This window comes from Sceloporus undulatus, chromosome 1, assembly GCF_019175285.1.
Source record: "Sceloporus undulatus isolate JIND9_A2432 ecotype Alabama chromosome 1, SceUnd_v1.1, whole genome shotgun sequence".
NCBI lineage: Eukaryota > Metazoa > Chordata > Lepidosauria > Squamata > Phrynosomatidae > Sceloporus > Sceloporus undulatus.
Window position 1 is genome coordinate 353589949 of NC_056522.1, and position 19972 is coordinate 353609920.

A 19972-nucleotide genomic window follows, 5' to 3' on the forward strand; every position below is an offset into this window, starting at 1 on the left:
AACAAGTGTGATGTGAATAATTTACAAATAGTGTTTTTTCATTATTGCTGAGTTTGAATGCTTTTATAGTTGCTCAGTTGCTATTGCTGCATGGTTTTGTAAGAATTCTACAAAAAGTTAGTTCAACTGCTTGTTCGGTGTTGACCCTAGACTTCCAAGCTGGAGCCTACTCGGTACTGTGTTACTAAATAAACAATATACTGTATATACTCGACTATAAGTTGACTTCATGTATAAGCCGAGGGAAAGTTTTGGGGCCAAAATTATGGATTTTGATGAGACCCATGCATAAGTCTAGGGTAAAATTCAGAGGAATATAGCAAAAGATCTAAAGGGTGAAGCAAAGGAACACAATGTTAAAGAATGTTCAAAATTCCAGCAGCCATAACTCATTGTGCTCACTCTTAAAGCTGGATGGATGAGAGAGAAGAGGAGGTCAGTGCTCCAGGACAGATTATACCATTGTCTTTCACAAGGTGATGGTTCCTTCTTTTAAATAAGAGTTAAGAAAAAAAATACTTACATTGACCCGTGGATACAGCAATGAGCTTTAAAACGTTATAACCCCCTACACAAGTATGCTCTTTACCTGCTTCTCTTTTGTAAGTATATTGTCTATTTTGCTTAACCAGTCATCAACATTCCCAGGGGTCCTGTCACAATCTGTCCAGATGTATTTGGATTGCAGCTCCCATCGGCCATAGTTAACAGCTGGGAGTTGGAGTCCAAGGACTTCTGGAGGATCCCACTTTATCCATTGTTTTGTACAGTATTACCTTTCTTTCAGCCCTGATGTTTTCTTAAATCAGGCAATAGCTCATTATGGCAACCCTCTCCTTAGAATCCATTGTGGGCATACTCAACTTTCTCAGCTATGAACAGCTAAGTGACTCTGATGAAAGAAAACAGAGGCAGATGAACTACATGAGTCACCATTTTCCTTGCCACACTATCACAAGGCAATCCCTAGTCTGGGGAAAGAGTTGGGTTGTGAGCAGAATTGGTTTGTAAAATACATTTAACAATGGAAAGCCCCCAAACTCTGGAATGACCTGCCGGATGAGATCCGTCAGATAACATCATTAGACAGCTTTAAAAAAGCGGTCAAGACGGATCTCTTCCGGCAGGCCTTTCCAGATTAACCATCCCGGCCCAGGTTCCCTGATTCCCTCATTCCTCCCGTGGCCCCATCTTAGAGATGGTTGAGGATCAACAGAGGGATATCAGGGTTTTTAGTTTTAATTGCTGTTTTTATCCTTGATATTGTATTTTTAATATGTTATACTATTTAATACTGTCTTAAGGGGGGGAGGGATAAAGTGTTTTTAATTGTCATATTTTATATTTTACTGTTGTTAACCGCCCGGATTGGTTTGCCAGAGGACGGTATACAAATAATAATAATAATAATAATAATAATAATTATTATTATTATTAAAGCAATGTTTCCCTGAAATACCTTGTTTTATACTTGTTCTGTTATCATATATCATATGTATTTATGGGAGACTTCCCATTGTAATTGCTATGCATAATGGGAGAGAGAGGTAGAACATGTCTGAATGCTGTGTTTTCTGGAAATGGTTTTTGTTTTAGTGTTTTGCATGAGAGCCTCTTGGAGCTGAAAGATGGAGTTGAAATACAGTTGGCCCTCCACATTTGGAGATTTGACTTTTGCAGATTTAATTATTCATAGATTTGATTAATAAGTTATCTCTAGGAATCGCTAGATGCTCCAGCATGACGCTATGGTCAACTTTCTCCAAAAATGACGCTGTAAGACCTAGAGATTTGTAAAGAGAACACTTCTTTGATAGGTCCTCCAGCATAATTCTGTGGTCAACTTCCAGCAGATATTTATAGAGTTGCCCTGGAGGATCTAGAGATTCCTAGAGAGGTGTTTTCTCAGGTAAAAAAAGATAGTGATTTTTTTATTTGCAGTTTTACTACTTTCATGGGGGTCCTGTGGCCTTAACCCCAGTGAATGTGGAGGGTCTGTTGTAGCTGTATATACTAATCTATAAATACTAAATCTTCTTAGATAAGGTTTGGGTCATCACATCGGATTCCTGACTTTACCTGACTTTGTATAAATGTAAGTGGGAAAATGACCCCAATAACACTGTTTGAGGTTGGCAAATCAGTGCAAAAAAGTCTAGTTGGCAACCATCTTCAGTCTGAATTTGTTAGATTATGGCCTCAGTACAACATAGACTTCAGTATAAGTGAATAGGCTTGGGAATGCAACTGATGTTCTTTCCACCAGTACTCTAGTGCTGATGCAAATGACCTCCCTACCAACTGGCAACTGCTGTTGATGTTAAAAGAAACCTGTGGGAGATCTCTAATTGTGGATCACATCTAGGACATGTCATTTCCCCCCTGCCCTCATACCAACATGTCTATGATGCAGGGCTAAATTTCTGATTTGAGTGTGGACTGTCTTCATGACGTAAGGTCAGTTCTGCACCAAATTCACCCTATCCCTCCCTTAAATCAGTTTAAAATAACCCACCCTTTGCTCCAGATTTTGAAGGTAACTCCATAGCAGTGCTGGAGAGCTGTCTACACACACATCCTGCAGTGTTGCTCAGTGTTGCTGTTGCTAGTGCAACTCGTTCTCTTTTAGTTCACAGTGAGGCATCCAGCAATGTAACTGATACTGGGTATCTCATTTCTGACCTCAGAGGGAATGATTTGTGCCATCAGTGGTGGCAGCAGGCAACACAATGGGACACATGTGTAGATAGCTGCCTGGCATCTCTGTGGAGTACGGAGGTAATGGGTGAGAGGGCAATTGGCTTACAGATTGTAAACCGCTTAGAGATTGCTGGCCTCACTATTAAGTGCTTTAGAAATCTAAATGCTAATACTATTGCTATCCAAGCTACTGCTATCCTAGAGTATTCTGGTTGGTGTAGACAAGCCTCTAGCCTGTACTGGATTGTGGTAAAAATGTAGACAAATTGTAAAACTTTCCAGCAAAAAGAACAGAACTAAGACAGTCTTTTCCCATTTTCTTTTCCTCAACATGATGAACTCCAGTTGCTTCCAAGATCCGATACTTGCAAGAATACCATAATCGTGTCCTTCACAACATTTATCCTGTCCCTTCTGGAACTGACATTGCAAACACTCTGAAATACTTTTCTCAAACATTGCTAAGGTAAGCTTTAAATTATGCTCTAAAAGAAACAAAAATATAAATATATTGGTTAAACAATGTGTATGGATATCTTATAACAAACAGAACTGTGTTCTGCAGAAGGGTCAGAGCTCATTCCGTTACCAGGAATTACCAAAGCTTGGGAACACTACTTTTAAAGACTACAGCTCCCAGAACCCATCACTCAGAATAGCTAATGGCCATGTTGGGCTGTGGTATTTTGGGAGTTGTAGTCCCAAAAGTAACTTTTTCCAAGCTCTGAGAATTAATAAGTAGTTCTTATTGGTTGTCCAAACTGGGTCTGCATGTAGAGCAGAATGTGGTGGGAATGAGATGGTGGACCATTTCAAGCTACATGATGGGGTACTTCTTTTGTATGTCTCCCTGCTAATGAAAAATTAGCCAGTAGGGTAACTTTTTCCAGTATGTTGGTATCCTGTTTGCAAGAAGTGATTGAAACATTCAGAACAAGGATTATTAACATAAGTTTGGGAATGGCTTGATCCATCCTTAATTTGTACCACTTCATTCTGCTCTGGGACATACAATATGGGTAATAAAACCTTACTGACCACCAGCAAATTCTAAAACAAAACTTAGTTGGTTATACTTGGCACTGGGAAAGGCTAGGGTTTCTCTGAAGCAACCTGAATGCCCAAACTCAAGGCTAGATGACCTGTAAGGCAGAGTCTGAGTATTCAAGTTAGTATCAGGGATGTCTCAAATGTTTGATTGGTCTTCAGATTTGAAATTTACATTTGGTCCTATACAGAGCTTGGAAAATTTACGTTTTTGTGTGCTACAGCTACCAGAATCCTCCTGCTAGTGACCATGCTGGCTGGGGGTTTCTGAGGCCTGTAGTACAAAGAAAAAGTAACTTTCTGAGGCTCTTGTCCAGTATGTTAATAGGAACAAGTCCATGAAAGGCAACAAAAGCAATACCATTGATTTTTGAACAGTCTTATTGAGGCAATATATATATATATATTTAATTGTCTAAAATCTGTTCTGAATTCAGCATTTGGTTTAATCCCATCTGCAATCTAATATACAAAAAGTAAAAATAGAAACAAACCTTGAATGTCACTTAGCTTTAAGATTGCCAGGTATCTTCATAGATAGGTTCTAGGCCCAGAGCTTGGAAAAGTTACTTTTGAGGACTGTAGGTCCCAGAATACCCAGTTAGGGGTGTGAATGGTTCCCAAATTTGCACCTCCAGATGTTGGACTACAACTCCCAGAAGCCCCAGCTAGTATGGCCAGTGTTCAGCAAGTATGGAAATCACAGACCACCAATCACATTTGACAGTACAGGTTTGCAAACTATTGATCCCAGGGAATGTTCTGGAATTTGAAATGGTGTGGCTATAGAGCAGAGTTTTGACATCTGGCAAACAGTGATTGGACATATTTCAGTATTAATTATTTTCACAAGCACATTTTCTCCTGTGCTGAGATATATAGTTTGACGCCACTTTTAGGCATGGCATTTCCTGACTGACCTTTGCATAAATATATCCTTGGGAAACTAGAAGTCCTACAGGATAACAGAAATACAAAGCATGCTGCCCTGAAAAGGGGTCCCCAACAGATACATCTCCAATTATATTCTTATGGCTTCTAAAGAAGCAGAACTCTCTGTCTCCCAAGCCTAGAGCTTCTCACTCATCCTTGTCCTGTGCAAAGGATTTATGCTGCCCCAGCTCCATTGTAACCCATGTAATTTGAAAAGAGGGATATTTGATCAAGTGTGTTCTGCTCTATTGTTCCCAAGTGTTATAAATTGACTCAGTCTGAAACTCCTTTGGCTTAGCTGCCCTTAGAGACTGGGTTGGTTCTTCTAAGTGATGTTCAGAAAATACACTCATTTTGTCTAAAATGAGCTGACAAAGATTGGAAACTAGCAGGTATTATTAGATATGTACCCCAGACTTAGAGAACATGAAGGCAACACCAAAGGATGTTGGCAAATTTCATTTCCACAGAGATGAATAATGAATATGAAAGAATGCCACATAGTCTCATTCATTTAAATGGAAGTGGCCTATGTGACAGAGGTAGGGGGGATACATTTGGCTCTAGGGTTCAGTTTCATGAATGAAAAAAAAATAATAATTGGTAGTTTGAACTCTTTTCCTAGATCAGCCTATACCAACTTGGTGCCCTCCAGAATAGGTTGAGTTCCCACCATTTCCATCTAGCATGAGCAATGCTTTGTGATTGGAGTGATGGCCAAGGCACATGCAAAGTGTAGCCATAAAGATGTAACTGGACTGATGCTCCCAGCATTCCTCACCATTGACTGGGCTGATGGGAGCTGCAGTCCAACAATGTCTGGAAGGCCAGACTTTACTCACCCTTGCTTTAGGCTTTAGCTTGGATCTATCCAGTCACTGCAGTAGGATAGTTGATGCTAAGTGTCCAGCCACTTAAAACTCTTCTCACAGCAAATTCACATCTGTACAATAGTGGCTTCTGGCTTCCATGTCACTGGGCAGTAAATCCAGGTTTTAGGCCAAGCTTTTAGAAGAGCTGTCCAGTGTGCTGAACACTAGCCAAAGAATTGGTTCAATATCTTGGTTACTCTTCTGAAGTCTGACCGAAAATGTAGGGTGGATTCATCATCCCCTTGATGTGGAATCCACCAGTGTCCAAAGACCCATCATGATCTTTTAAAATATGTCACCAAATGGTTTGCTGTCTTTTTCTTGATAGTGTGCCACAGGAAGTACCCCGCACAACCCTGAGTATGTTTAGTATGATGTAAGTTCAGAAAAGCCCACTGTGACTTACTTCTAAAAAGGCATGCTTGGAATTGCAGGCCATCTTAGAGTTGTTATTGCAATCATTTTAAAAACTTAAGCCAGAGATTAGTGGTGCTTCAGAAGCAATTATATTCTAGTTCCATCATTCTTGGCTGTTGGCTGTGCAGGCTGTAGCTGATGGGAAATGGAGTCCAACAAAAATCTGGATGGCCCCAATTCTCCAACTCCATGCTTCAGTTTTCTTTGTAGATAAAACATTCATAGGACTGTTATTGCAAATATTAACTGCCCATTGGAGGAGGAGTTTGATCTGATGCTGACCAGGTAGTCTATAAACTAAAATGAAATGGAAATTTGAGAAATATTAACTCAGTTTGAGAATTTAAAAGGATTTGGGGGATCAACCAGTGAAAAGGCTGGTTTAGTTTGCACTGAGTTTCACATTCAACTGGCTTCTGTGTAGCCATTTTAGAAAGCAAACATGATCCTTTGCGTTGCAGATATCTTGAGGGTGCAGTATTTTTTGTTAGTGGAACTGGATTTTGTTGGTTTTTAGTTGGGAGGGTGGGGAAACGTTAAGAAATTGCATTTATTTATTTATTTATTTTACAAACAAAACATCACATTAAAAAAAATCACCATACACATTGATTCATTGAGCTCCTTCTTAAGTTTATCTTTGGGCCAAAACATTTCTCTTCATTAAGCATGAATTTAATTTTCATGCATCCTTCATTTCCAGCTTATTTTGCCCCTAAGTTGAAGAATAACAGCAAACAGAAGATTGCCCCAGAGGGACAACAAAGTCCATAACTTTCTTATTTACAAATGACCTGCTGCTCATAGTATAGGCAAGGAACTAAAGTGCCTTCTAAGAGCTTCTCCCCTGGAACTGGGCTGCTCAAAGTATTTTTTTTTTAAATTGCATCCCAGGGCACGGTGAGAGATTGCTGCTCCCAGAAATTGCATTTCAGAAATAGACTTTCAAACAGTGTAGTGAGGACTGTCAGCATAGACAGAGACTGAGCTTGGGTTAAAGTTCTGGAAGATGCAGTCTCAAAAAAATAACTTTTCCAAACTCTAGACAGAGTCTCCTAACCCAGATTCTCACACAATGTTCTTCACATGCAGTGGTCTTTAGGGTACCCAAACTGAGGAGAAACAGAATAGAAGAAGAACTTTTGGAAAATGCCAATAGTCATACAGGAATTATTGAAACTGCTACTAAAAGTTATAGTTTGTCTCCTTTTAGTAAGTTATGCAAACTTAAGTTCAACTTGTGGTTGCATAACACCTTTTCTGGGTCATCGTGGAGGCCAGAATCCTCTGCCAACCAGCCTGCCCCCAAATCCCACTATTAGCTGCTTCAGGCCCTCTTTCAGCAAGTGGGTGGTGGCAGAGAAGCTGGATGCTGGGCAATGACATCATCCTTTGGGCCACATGTTTTCTATCCATGTTCTAAATTTTCTCTTTTTAGTACATCCCCATAGGAGAGAGACCAGCATTGGCAGGGGCTTTGCATAGGTAGTCTGCAGAGTGGTGTCTGGCCTAAAACACAAGATGTCCTAGCATGCAATGCAATACCCTTCTCCACTGATGCCTACAGAGAAGGTGACAGGAAATGGCATCAAGAAGTGGTTTTGTCAGTTCTTCCTTATCTTTGAAGCTTTGTCCTGCTCTTGAGAAGATGCTCCTGAAGGTTAGGGGACCCTCAAGAGTGGAGTAAGAAGTCATTGGGAGGTGGAACCAGCAAAAATGAGCTTTCCCCAGTGGGAACCTCCACTAGATCTCAATTCCTTTTTGCAAGCAGAAGGAACTCTTCCAACACTAAAAGGGAATTTTGCTCCATCCACAAATGGAAGTCTTCCTTCCATCCATGGACATCCTTTGATCTAGCTGAGGAAAGATACTTGTGGCAACAGTTGATTTTTGCTGATTCCTCTTTCTCCATAGCTCCATTTCTCATATTGTCCTAGAGTCCCACAGCACAGTCCCGGATGATACAAGATGGTGCATCAAGCTGTCAGAGTCAGCTAAAGCCATCACTGACCCTCATCATTCAGTGTCTCTTTATGGCAGGGTTGGCAAAATGTAGTCTGTGAGCCACATATACAACCTCTAGGGGACCACAAATCCCCTCCAATGCCTCTGAAATTCTAATTTTTCATTTGTTGCACCCAGAATAGCACATTACTTTGTCAGAAGCCTGGTGGAGCATAATTTACCCTTTAGATATAATTGTTCCCAAAGGTTTTGTATATTTGAAAGGAGGTGTCATTGCCATCCACTTGAGAGGAGCCCCTTTCAACCTGGTACTATCCAGATGGGTTTGATTACAACTCTCAGTATGCCCAGATGCTGCACCCACTTCTGTGCTGAGTGGGGATGATGGGAGTTGTAGTCTAACACATCAGTTGAGGCTAGGTTGGGGTGCCCACTCAAGAGCCCATGCTGGATATGTTATCTGAAAATAGCAATAGCAAGTATATTTTCATACTGCTTACTGATGTACTAAGCGGTTTACAAAGTGTAAGCTAATTGCCCCCAATAAGCTGGGTATTCATTTTAGTGACCTATGGAAGAATGCCAGGCTGAATCGCCTTTAATTATGGAAATGATGTTTTTATTGGGCAGTGGCTGGCTTTACTCCCTGTTCTTTTGCAAAGAGAAGGCTTCTTTGCTACTAGGAGCCTTTCCCTGCTCTGACTGACTCCACAGTTTGATTTTTTAGGCATTTATGCAGAGAACAACCAAGATGATAAACACAGATGTTGGGAAGGGGGAGGAAATAATAATAACAACAACAACAACAACAATAATAATAATTCTCTCTGTCATATGATATGCTGAATTACGTAAAAAAGCACCTATGCTAGACATAAAATTAACAATCAGATCTTCACGCCCCTAGCATTTAAATGTTTCAATAACAAGTTCATTGCACTTTTCAGAAAGCAGATTAGATAATGATGGTGCATTGCATGCTGGGATATGTAGTCTCTTGGTGCTTCATTTCTATGTCTGAGGATATACCTGCACTGTAATAGTAATGCAGTTTGACACTATTTTAAGTGCTGTAGCTCCATCCTTGTGGAATCCTGGGATTTGTACTTTTGCAAGGTCTTTAGCCTTCTCTTCCAAGGAGTACTGGTGCCTTTCAAAACTACAAACCCTAGGAGTCTGTAGGATGGAACCATGGCAGTGAAAGTGATGTTAAAGTGCATCATTTCTACAGTGTAGATGCATCCTTGAGCTGCACCTCAGGCCTTGAGTGTCTTCTGAAAGCCAAAACTTTCTGAACATTTATATTCTGAAGCCAAATATGGAAAACAGAGGAACTGTCCAGCACTGTTGAGAGACAGAATTGAAATTAATAGCAAAGCAGGTGGAATAGTGAAGCCAGTGAAATTTAAAAAGCAAATTAGTCAGTGTGGACCAGGTTCAACAGCCTAGTGCCTTTCAAATGTTTGGGTAACAACTCTCATTATGCTAAGCTAGCATACCATTGCCGAGGAGAGCAATAGGTTGGGAAATGCCAGTAAAGACAACAATAATCTATGGCCTGAGTTGTAAGAAGGCAATGCTCAGTAGCCTCCATCTAATCATTACTTCCAACCAGAGTAGAAACATTGGATTTACATAAAACTTGATTTACGAAGTTCCTAGTGATTCAGTGGGTTGACTCTAGTTGGGATCAACACCAGAATGTACACTTTGGTTTCCACATTCCTATTTATTAGCATAATTGTGATTGTTGAAGTCATGATTGCTGTAGTATTTTTTAGGTTATTTAGTCATTTGATTTTTATAAATACCATTATGGAAACTGGACACACTGGGTAACCGAAACCAAAAGGCATGAGAAAACAATGGCAGAGTAAACAAGACATTAAAAAGATTGGGTTAGGGTCACTATAAGTCTGAAATGACTTGAAGGCACACAACAACAACAAGAAACTTGTTATGTGTTAGTAGGCAGCCTTTTTTGACAGGATGGGAAAGATACTACACATGGTCTATACCAGGGATGGGAAGTTTTTCTGTGAAGTTGTTATGTGATATAACCCCCATCATCTTCCACTGTGGGCTATGCTAGTTAGGGCTGATGAGAGATCCAGCCTGGCAACATCTGGAGGACTACAGTTCCTCCACTCTTTGTCTTTATGGGGGGGGGGATCTGCACCCTGGAAGAACACTTGTAACATCCCCTAATAGAGCCCAAATAATGAAGCTTTGCCCTGCAACAGTTTACATTGATCTGTGACTTTCTGAATTCTGGTAATCCCCCTAGATGTCTCTGAACATTCCGTATGTGAAAAATGCATTAATAAATCTGTAAAATAAAAAGAGTGCAATGGATCATATTCCCATTTAACCTGGAATTCTGCTCAGAATATATGTAGTGAAAAGTTCACCTCTGCCTTTTGTAGAAGATTAATCACAGAAATATGTAGGAGTGCTTAGATTAATCATGTAGACCAGCCTCATACAACCTGGAGCCCCCTAGGTGGGTTGGACTACAACTTCTGTTGTCCCACCAGTAAGTTCAACGATGATGGGAAATGTGGTCCCACACATCTGGAAAGTGCTAGGTAGTAGACCTTTCAAACATTGCCTCTTCCATGCCAACACCTAGAAAAAAATGGATATATAGTTTGATACCTTGTAATCATAATATACGTTTATAGGTTAATTCAGTTATATAATCATTGTGTGATAAATTAGTTTTAAGAAAATAACGGGATCGGGGGGGGGGGGGAGCCAACTATGAGTATGACCAAAACAAAGCTAAGTGGCTATCAGTTGCTATATACTAAATCCATTTGTTTGTCCCAGTTAGAATAGACCCACTAAATCAATGAGGACTTGGTAAATCAGTATTTAAGTAAGGCTGCATCTATACTGCAGAAATAATCTAATTTAATGCCACTTCAACTGCCATGGCTCAAAGCTATTGAATTCTGGGAATTGTAGTTCAGTGGAGCATCAGAGCTCTCTGTGAAAGAAGGCCAAATATCTCACAATACTACAATTCCCAGAATTCCATAGCATTGAGCCATGACAGTTAAAGCGGTGCCAAACATGATTATTTCTGCAGTGTGGATGCATCATAAATTTGGCTGATTCAGTGAACCTGTTCTAGTAAGGACTAACAATTCAGACTTTAGATTTTTTGGGGAATTATGCATATCTTAAAACTGCAGTCCTATGTGGATTTACCTGGAAGTAAGAAGCACTGATTATATATTGGGACTTACTTCTGAGTAAATAGCTAAAATTGTGCTGTACCTTTCCTACTGAATTCAGTGTGGACCATAAAGATGCTGAATGGTTCCCTTTAATTTTGTTTATTTATCAGCAACTTGAAAAAACAGTTATATCCGAAAATCAATATAGTTTACTTGCAATGATATTGAGAAGGCATAGCAATCTGATTTTAATTTGTTTTTGCCCTCCCTTTGATGCTCACTGAGCTTTATAATTATTCTAAATGATTTCTCCTTTAGTCTGTAGTAAGTTTGTTCAGTAAATAACGTAAGTAGCATTAGCAATGTTATGATAAGATCCTGTCTGATATGCAGTTATAGAATGCTTGTGTAGCCCTTAGATTTCCAAAGTAACCACGTAACAAAAGAGCATTTTGTATGCATAGAATAAGATGTTTCCTCCCCCCCAAATTAAAAGCACACACAAACTACCATTCTCATTAGCTCACATACACATGCTGCAGCCCATCAACTATATATTATTTTAAAGCTTTTCCAAATGTAGTTTAGCTAACATTTTAGAAATATTATATTATTTCTAAATCCATGTGCCTGTTGAAATCTCATTATCTCAGATGATACTGATGGAATGTCATAAAGCAGTATCATGTAATACATACAGACATTATTTTGATGCAATAAACATGTGATTTTTAAGACTCTCTTAACAAACACACATGTTTATTCTTTGCTAAAACATGTTTCTGCAAGTGCCACACCTGTTTTTTACAAGTATTTTCTCCGTGGTTGTCCAATGGCAGTGTTCAAAATCTTTTCCCAATATTGTTTTTTTTACAAACAAACAAGCAAAATCAAATTTTCAGACTATCTGATGCTGCGGCTGTATTGCTGTTTCCTTTTCCTTCCATAGCAAATTGCATCTGGTTCTGAAGAATTGTAAAACATGGGTGTGTCACTGAAACATGCATTTTTATATTTTTGCTCCTTATGAACCAGATAACACATGAGATGCAATGGAAATTTCCCCACCAAGTTTAGCAATTTTGTATTGTACTTTCCCCCCCAAGCATGGAAGTGAATGGTTGCTAGATTTTGCAAGATGCACTAGTATTGGTAGAGATTGCATCTCATGTGGGATGTATCTGGAGTTTTATTATTTGTTTTATAGTGTCATTTCAATGTAATGTGCTGTTCTTTGTGTCTTTGTTGTCTCTTTTTTTTCTTTGTCCCCCCAACAGCATTTTGTCCCGCACAGGGAAGAAGGAGAATCAAGATGCCTCCAATTTGACAGTGCCCATGACCATGTGTCTTTTTCCTGTGCCATTCCCACTCACCCCATCTCTAAGACCACAGGTCAGTTCCATCAACCCTACTGTTACTCGCTCCCTCCTTTACAGCGTCCTGCGAGATGCTCCCACTGAACGCGGCCAGCAAAGTCGTGATGCTCAGTTATCAGACTACCCATCATTGGACTATCAAGGACTCTACGTGACATTGGTGACTCTGCTGGATCTAGTTCCTTTGCTACAACATGGTCAACATGGTAAGTGAACCTTTGGAATTCTTGATATCTAGGGCACTGTATTTTCTCCAGGCTTAGGAAAATGTGAAATACAAGGGGTTTAAATTGGCACAGGTTTAATTTTTTTTTGTCTAGCATGTGTTCTTTGGATGTACTGTTATGTGTACTAGGCATGCATAAACTTATAAACATGGTTTGATCTGGTATGTTGTACATTGTGCAAATTTGAAGGATCCAGAGACAATGCAATGTTAGATACTGTTTATGAGAATGTTTATCTCCTCCCAAATAATTTAGGAACTGATCCTTGTTGTTCATTGAACATGCCTCGCAAGTTCAATTATATTTTTATCTTTGCTTTAATTCGGCAGGCTTCTGACTCATTACATTTGGCACTTCTCCTCGCACCCTGTAAATGTTATTGTTGTGGTCTGGCTCATGAACATACATAGCCTCCAGCATTTCACAGATGATGAAAACTGGGACACATACTGCCAAACAACATCTGCATGATCAAGATGACAAAAGTTGTTAATGAGGAAGAACACACAAGCTAGGAGAGGCTGCATCAGTTTGCTTTTGCCTGAGTCTACTGGGAAGAGCAAAATGCAGTCCTTCCTCTCTTCCCTGCTGAGTTAATGGAATGCAAACTACTTTTGCACTTTGAATTCATGTTTCCAGCAATTGATGTAAGCCAGGGCAAGGGAGGAAAGTGGAAGAAGGAGAGGGTAACAGGAACTTTTTAAAAGCAGCTCAAAAAGTGGAATATCAGAGGATTAATTTGGACTGCCTTTGCCAAACTGGGACAGTTGTGAACATGCTCCTGGTTTGCTTCTTTCTGCTGTCTATTTGACTTTTAGCTTTAGGATACATATGAATCTTACTTACCAGTTTATCTCTGTTGTGTCTATTAAGGGTGCAGGCCTTTGGCCTTCCAGATGATGTGAACAATAGCTTCCAGAATCCCTTACTAGCAGCCATACTGGGTAAGGTCTGATAGGAATTATAGGCTAAAACATCAGGAAGGATAAACATTCTCTGCATTGGTCCATTTCATTCTAGGTGGCTTTAGAGCAAAGGTAGTGGAGAGACAGGACAGGGCATCTAAATCTTGAATTCTAGTCTTGGGGTAAAGTTAAGGTATAAGTAAAATGATTGAATTGATTTTCCACCATTTTTAGACATGGTACTTTTGACAAACAAGCTGAGGAATGCAATTGTATTGCAGATGTCAAAAGGAGTAATGAATATGCATTACTGTAAAGAATGTAAAAATAACATTATTTAAAACTTTCATTAAATGTGTGTCTTGTTATGGTTTTGTATCAATCCACTGTGCAGTTGACCAGCATGGTCAAGAGTTGGTGCGTCCACTATAAATATTGTGTTCAGTGACTACGTGTGTTGAAGTTATAGGTCTGTTGATATTCAGGATTTCAGTAATACCAAAATCACTGTAGTAACTGGCCCAACTGCTGCACTCTATAATGCATGAAAAGTCCCTTGGGAGCTAGGATCACATTCTTATTTCCATTTACAAATGTCAGGAAGATGGTCCTGCAGGCTTAGAAAATAACTCTCTTGTTGAAAGTTATGGACCTCAGAAGTGCTCAACATTACCGTTTATGCTGCCTGGAGTGTAAAAATCGAGATCCAGGATCGCGAGGCATGTATAAAAATTTAAGCCTGCTAATAGAATTGAAGGCAAAGAAGGCAAGAAGCTGGTTCTCCTCTTTCTGTTTACATAAGCTACCAGTGCAATCTGTAATTTTCTTAAAATGTATTTTATTCCTTTCTAGTTAACATGGCATTTTCAGTAACAATTGCCTTAAAATGTTTTCAAACAGCAGAGGTTGCAAGCAGATGCAGACACCTGACCATCATCTCTAACACTGCTGCCACATTGCAGAATTATTGCAGTTTGACCTTGCTTTAACTGCCATGGTTCCATCCTACGGAATCCCAGGATTTGTAGTTTGTTGGGCACCAAAGTTCTCTAACAGAGGTGGCTAAATATCTCACAAATCCCAGAATTCCATAGTAAAGCAATGTCAAAGGGCATTCATTCTGCATTGCAGATGCAGGGTTACTTCCTCTTATCACAGTTAGGTCCCATCAGCAGTAACTGCAAGGGAAAGCTCATGAACTGAGCAATGACAGTATTCAGGGCTGGCACTATCATTAAACAGACACCAGATGGCCATCTGTCGGGAGTTCTTTGATTGTGTATTCCTGCATGGCAGGAGGTTGGACCTGGTGGTCTCTTTCAGAACTATGATTCTATGATTCTAAGTTGCCACTAGAAACAGAAGATTTTGGATGTCATGAAATTAATACTTTTCTTTTTGTTTTTATTGTCATACATATGTACAAGTGCTTGCAGGGGTTTTGTGCTTCATGCACTAAAACATCATGGCTAGCTTTAACAGAGACTAAAGTGATTTGTGCATTGTGGGAGTTAGGAATGGTTCAGCCCGAGAAAAACAAATGTTTGGTTGGGTATTATAAATTCACTCTAGTTTCTACTTTATTCTTCTCTTACCATCTTCCCTCCTATTTCTCTCCCACCCATGAAGATTGCTTTGGTTTCCACTGACCAAGGCTAAATTTACCTCAGAAAATTAATAAAGCAAATAATGTCTTCTCTCACGTGTTGATAGTTGCCAATATTATTTTTTTGTGTGTGTGTGTGCTTCCGACAGATCTTGGACAGTCCATTTTTTACACAACGACTTGTTTGCTCCCTTTTCTCAATGATGACATCTTGAGTACTTTACCGTATACAATGATCTCCACATTAGCCACGTTCCCACCATTTCTGCACAAAGATATCATCGAGTACCTCAGCACATCTTTCTTGCCCATGGCTATATGTAAGTAATTTCTGGTTACATTTACTTTTCAAAGAGGATTACACATTCTTCTGCCTTACTGAAATTTCATCTGGGATTGTGAATGCTTATGATGAATGAACCTACAGAAACAATTTATAAAGAATTCTTGTGCTATTTTTAAATCTTAGAATCAAATATAGTTCTTCTCCCTCCTCAAATAAAATCTAATGTCATGGTCTGTATTTTTTAGTAATTAAAAAGGAATTTTGTGTTCACAATGACTCGGGAGACTAGGGTTCAAATCCTTGCTGAACCATGGAAACCCACTGGATGACCTTGGGCAAGTCACATTCTCTCAGCCTCAGAGGAAGGCAAAGGCAAACCCCTTCTGAACAAGTCTTTAGATTGGTGCAGAGGATTACATATAGGAAGGGGGGCAAGCCCCACTGTAAAAGTCCTACATAAGTTCTAAGTGCAATGCTGGAGATAGACCAAAGACTCCTCATTGACTTCAGTGTTTTGGTGGTTTGTGGCATCCCACTCATTTAGGGACTCTATAAATGCAGGAAGCTCCCACACAAAGCTCCCACTTATTTTTAGATTGGTCTGATTTACAATAAAGATGCACTTTGGCCCCTCAGTGGAACTCTAAAGAGTCTAGAAGTCCTTTCCTATTTAATACCTCATCATGACAGCAGAAATGGAATACAGGTTGACTCTCCTTTATCTGGAAATCCAAAACACTCCAGAATCCAAAATTGTTCACATGGCAGGCTGATGGTTCAGTGTAGACAAACTTTGTTTCATGCACAAAATTATTAAAAATAGTGTATATAAAACTACCTTCTGGCTATGGGTATAAGGTGTATATGAAACATAAATCAATTGTATATTTAGACTTGTGTCCCATCCCTAAGATACCTCATTATATCTATGGAAATATTCCAAAATCTGGAAGACACCCCCCCCCCCGCAAAATCCCCAACACTTCTGGTCCTGAGCATTTCAGATAAAGGATACTCAACCTGTGTTAGATTTTCAGAAAACTTTTGGCTATGTTTTTATGTTCCTTTCTACCTTTAAGCCTTAAGGAGTTACACCAGCTGCCTATTATCTTCCAGTTCCATTTGAAGGCGCTAAAGATCTAAGTAGAGTATTAAAGAAGTGCCTCCCAACATCAGCTTGCCTACTGTTAGAGGAAGTACATTTCTTACAGGAGGAGGACACAAAATGTAGGAACATAGTGCTTGGTACCTTTTCTCTAGAAATAGGCTTTGACCTTCCCTACGGAACTTTGCTATGGATGGTGTCTCTTTTCTGGAACAACTTCAGTACTGAAGATTGGCTGACACTGCCAAGTTTCTGATGAAGGCATTTTAAAATTATGCTTATTGGAGTTCAGTCTGCTCTGATCTGTTTTGATGGTGTCAGTATTCTATTTTTTTTTATTTTATTTGTGGTATAGCAAACGTCCTCACCATGGCAGTACCTTGGGACTCCATCCCCACAGCTTTCTACTCTACCTGAAAACAGTGATGGCTTCTGACTCCTATATCAGTGGAGAGAGAAATCCAGATTTTAGTCTGGACTTTGAAGGAGCTGTCCAATGTGCTGAACCTTTTTGGAGGATAAAGTCTATTATTTTGGATCGCTCCTTTAGAGCTCACACCTAAACCCAGAGTGGATTCACTATCCCGCTGATATGGTAGCCACCTCCAATGGCCAGATTTGGTCCTATTTGTTTATATGAGAAGATTCAAACACAATGTTGCTGTCTTGCCAGATTCACATTCTTATCTATATTCATTTTCTATAGTTAAAGTGTGTACATGGCATATTGAGTTTATATTTATTACTGACACATACTTTTTAGTTGTATGAATCTAACTGCTGGTAGTTTTTCAACTTTTGAAATGCTGAGAATATTACTGTTTGGGGAGTGAAGTATCCTGTATTTAAAATAGGCATATTATAATCTCTATATGTTAATGATGCCTCTGGGATTGTCAAGAAATGACTGTTTGAAAGACTCATGTGAGTATTTTTATCTCATTTGTTGTTAATGTTTACTGTTTCAGCATGAATCCCTTACTGGCTTAACAAAAAATCAAAACAAAAATCAAAACAAAAAACAAGAGTATGTATGTGTCACCTCAGTTTTTAAAGTGTTTCTAGATATCATTTTAATCCTCATCCAGATGGATAAAGAAACCTAGTCTGATGTGAATTCTGGTACATTTTCTGAACCATGGGAATAGCCATGCTATGAGAATGGCTTGCAACGATCCTTGCATTTGCATTCTCCTTACCCCACTGTTCCTCTTCTGATGTGGTTGTAGGAAGGACTTCAGAAGATTTTTGGAAGCCTTTTAGATTAACTGCAATATAACTGCAACATATTGTGATGTCTCAGTCTGAAAAGATGATAGCTAAACTATGGAGATTATCACATGTCATTTTCCGTCCAATCTGGGAACAGGGTGGGCACAGGCTTGAATGGGTAAAAATAGGTGTTATTGCACACCAAAACTCTGCCAGACGACTACAACCTATCTCCGAGGTGTGCTTAGCCCCCTGATTTTCAAGGATGAGGAGCTTCCATCTTTGCAAAATCAGCGGACCAAGCGTGGCTTGGAGATGAGTTGTAGTCACCTGGTGGCATCAGTGGCATTTTGGTGTGTGATAACACCTGTTTTCACCTGTTAAAGCCTGTGCCCAGACCATGCCCAGACCATGCTCAGATGTCGTGTGATAATCTCCTATGTCTTGGGAAGGCAACAAGTAGGGTTTAATGTAGTAATCAAGCTATTTGTTCCCAGCATCATGTAGTCACAATTTCCTTCCCTCTCATGAAGAATTCCTTCTTCACATCCCACTTACCTATAACAAGGGTGGGCAAAGTGAAACTTTCCAGATGTTGTTCGACTGAAACTCCCAGTATTCATCACTGTTGGCTATTCTGGTTAGGCCTGATGGAAGTTGCAGCCCAACACAATCTGGGAGGGGCACACTTTACATACCACTGACCTATTATTGCTTTGTCTGTTTAATCACACTATGGCTGGAAGCTTGTGGGGCCACTATACTAGGGGTTGTGCATTGGTGGAAGTCAGAAAAAAATCTGCTGGCTTTTCTCCAGTGCCTGATCTCCTGCCTGGCTGCTATGCCCATGGCTGTTTTCCTCTTACAGCTTCTGATGGTGTGGTTACATTGTCATAGTGCACCAGTCCCTTTTTGCCATCCCAGTGCATTCCCTAGACCAGTGATGGTGAACCTTTTAGAGGCCCTAGACCTTATGGTTTACTGAAATTCATGGTAGGGTGGGTGTTGTCTGAGTCATGCGGTACAGCTAACCAAGAAACAGATGGGTTTCAGCATAGCTGAGAATGTAGTTCAGAAATATTAGCAAGGAACATTCATCAAAATTCCTGACACCTGTCCAGCCCACAGCCATTGGCAGCCTTGTAGATTCTTGGTTTGAGCAGATTATACAGTATGAAGCAGAGAGGACTGTGTCGGTTGACCATAAAGTGTGATAACGTAAGTGTGAAATGCAGAATACAGAGATTTCTGGACTACACAGAGACAGTGTAGTGTAGCGGATAAAGTGTTGGACTGGGGTTGGGAGACTTGGGTTGTAGTCTTCACTGATTTATGGAATTTACTGAGGCTGCATCCATACCGCAGAAATAATCCAGTCTGACACCACTTTAACTACCATAGCTCATTGCTATGGAATTCTGGGAACTGTATTTTTGTGAGACATTAAGCCTTCTGTGTCAGAGAGCTCTGATGCCAAAACAAACTACAAATCTCAAGATTCCATAGCATTGGGCCTTGGTCATTAAAGTAGTGTCAGAGTGGATTATTTCTGTGGTGTAGATACATCTCATGTGACCCAGTAGCACAGTCATTCTCAGACTGATAGCTCACAGGATTGTTGCATTGATAACATGAGTAAGAGGGAATATACTGCCTTGAGTTCATTGAAGAAAAGGCAGGTTATAAAAGGAGCTAATAAAGTGAATGAATGAGTGAGTGAATGAATGATACTGGAGAAAGATGCTGTTGGATGAATCCCTGGAGATGACATACTTGTATTTCCAATTTGACTGAATAATCATCATCTTTATTTTGATGAAACTTCTGTGATTGATTTTTTAAAGTTGCTAGTTGTTAATTATTTTGATGTTGTTTCCTTTGAAGTGGGCTCCTCAAGAAGAGAAGGGGTCCCTGCTCATGTTAATCTCTCTGCATCTTCGATGCTAATGATCGCAATGCAGTATACATCCAATCCTGGTACGTACCAGCTTTTAGGGCTGTTCACTTGTCAGTCTTCTGGGAGAAAAAACACTTAAAAGCTTGTTGAAAATGTGGGGTGTGCTTTTTTCCCTTATGCTTTAGCAGAACTACTTGAAACCTAACACTACATGAATTACCCTTGAAGAATTCTTAATG

General features: G+C 39.7%; 1 protein-coding gene across 7 annotated transcripts in view; it reads left to right on the top strand.

Annotated features, from left to right (window-relative positions):
• The window catches only part of UNC79 (unc-79 homolog, NALCN channel complex subunit), a 147980-nt gene that overhangs the window by 12236 nt on the left and 115772 nt on the right, over nucleotides 1-19972 (top strand). For 5 of the 7 annotated variants that reach the window (XM_042445517.1, XM_042445520.1, XM_042445521.1 and 2 more), the window contains exons 2-5: nucleotides 3046-3166; nucleotides 12397-12701; nucleotides 15383-15553; nucleotides 19721-19813. In XM_042445517.1, the coding sequence (XP_042301451.1) occupies nucleotides 3046-3166; nucleotides 12397-12701; nucleotides 15383-15553; nucleotides 19721-19813 (690 nt within the window). Of the gene's footprint in view, nucleotides 1-3045; nucleotides 3167-12396; nucleotides 12702-15382; nucleotides 15554-19720; nucleotides 19814-19972 lie in introns of those variants that run through there. The other 2 variants (XM_042445522.1, XM_042445523.1) reach the window with 2 other exon arrangements.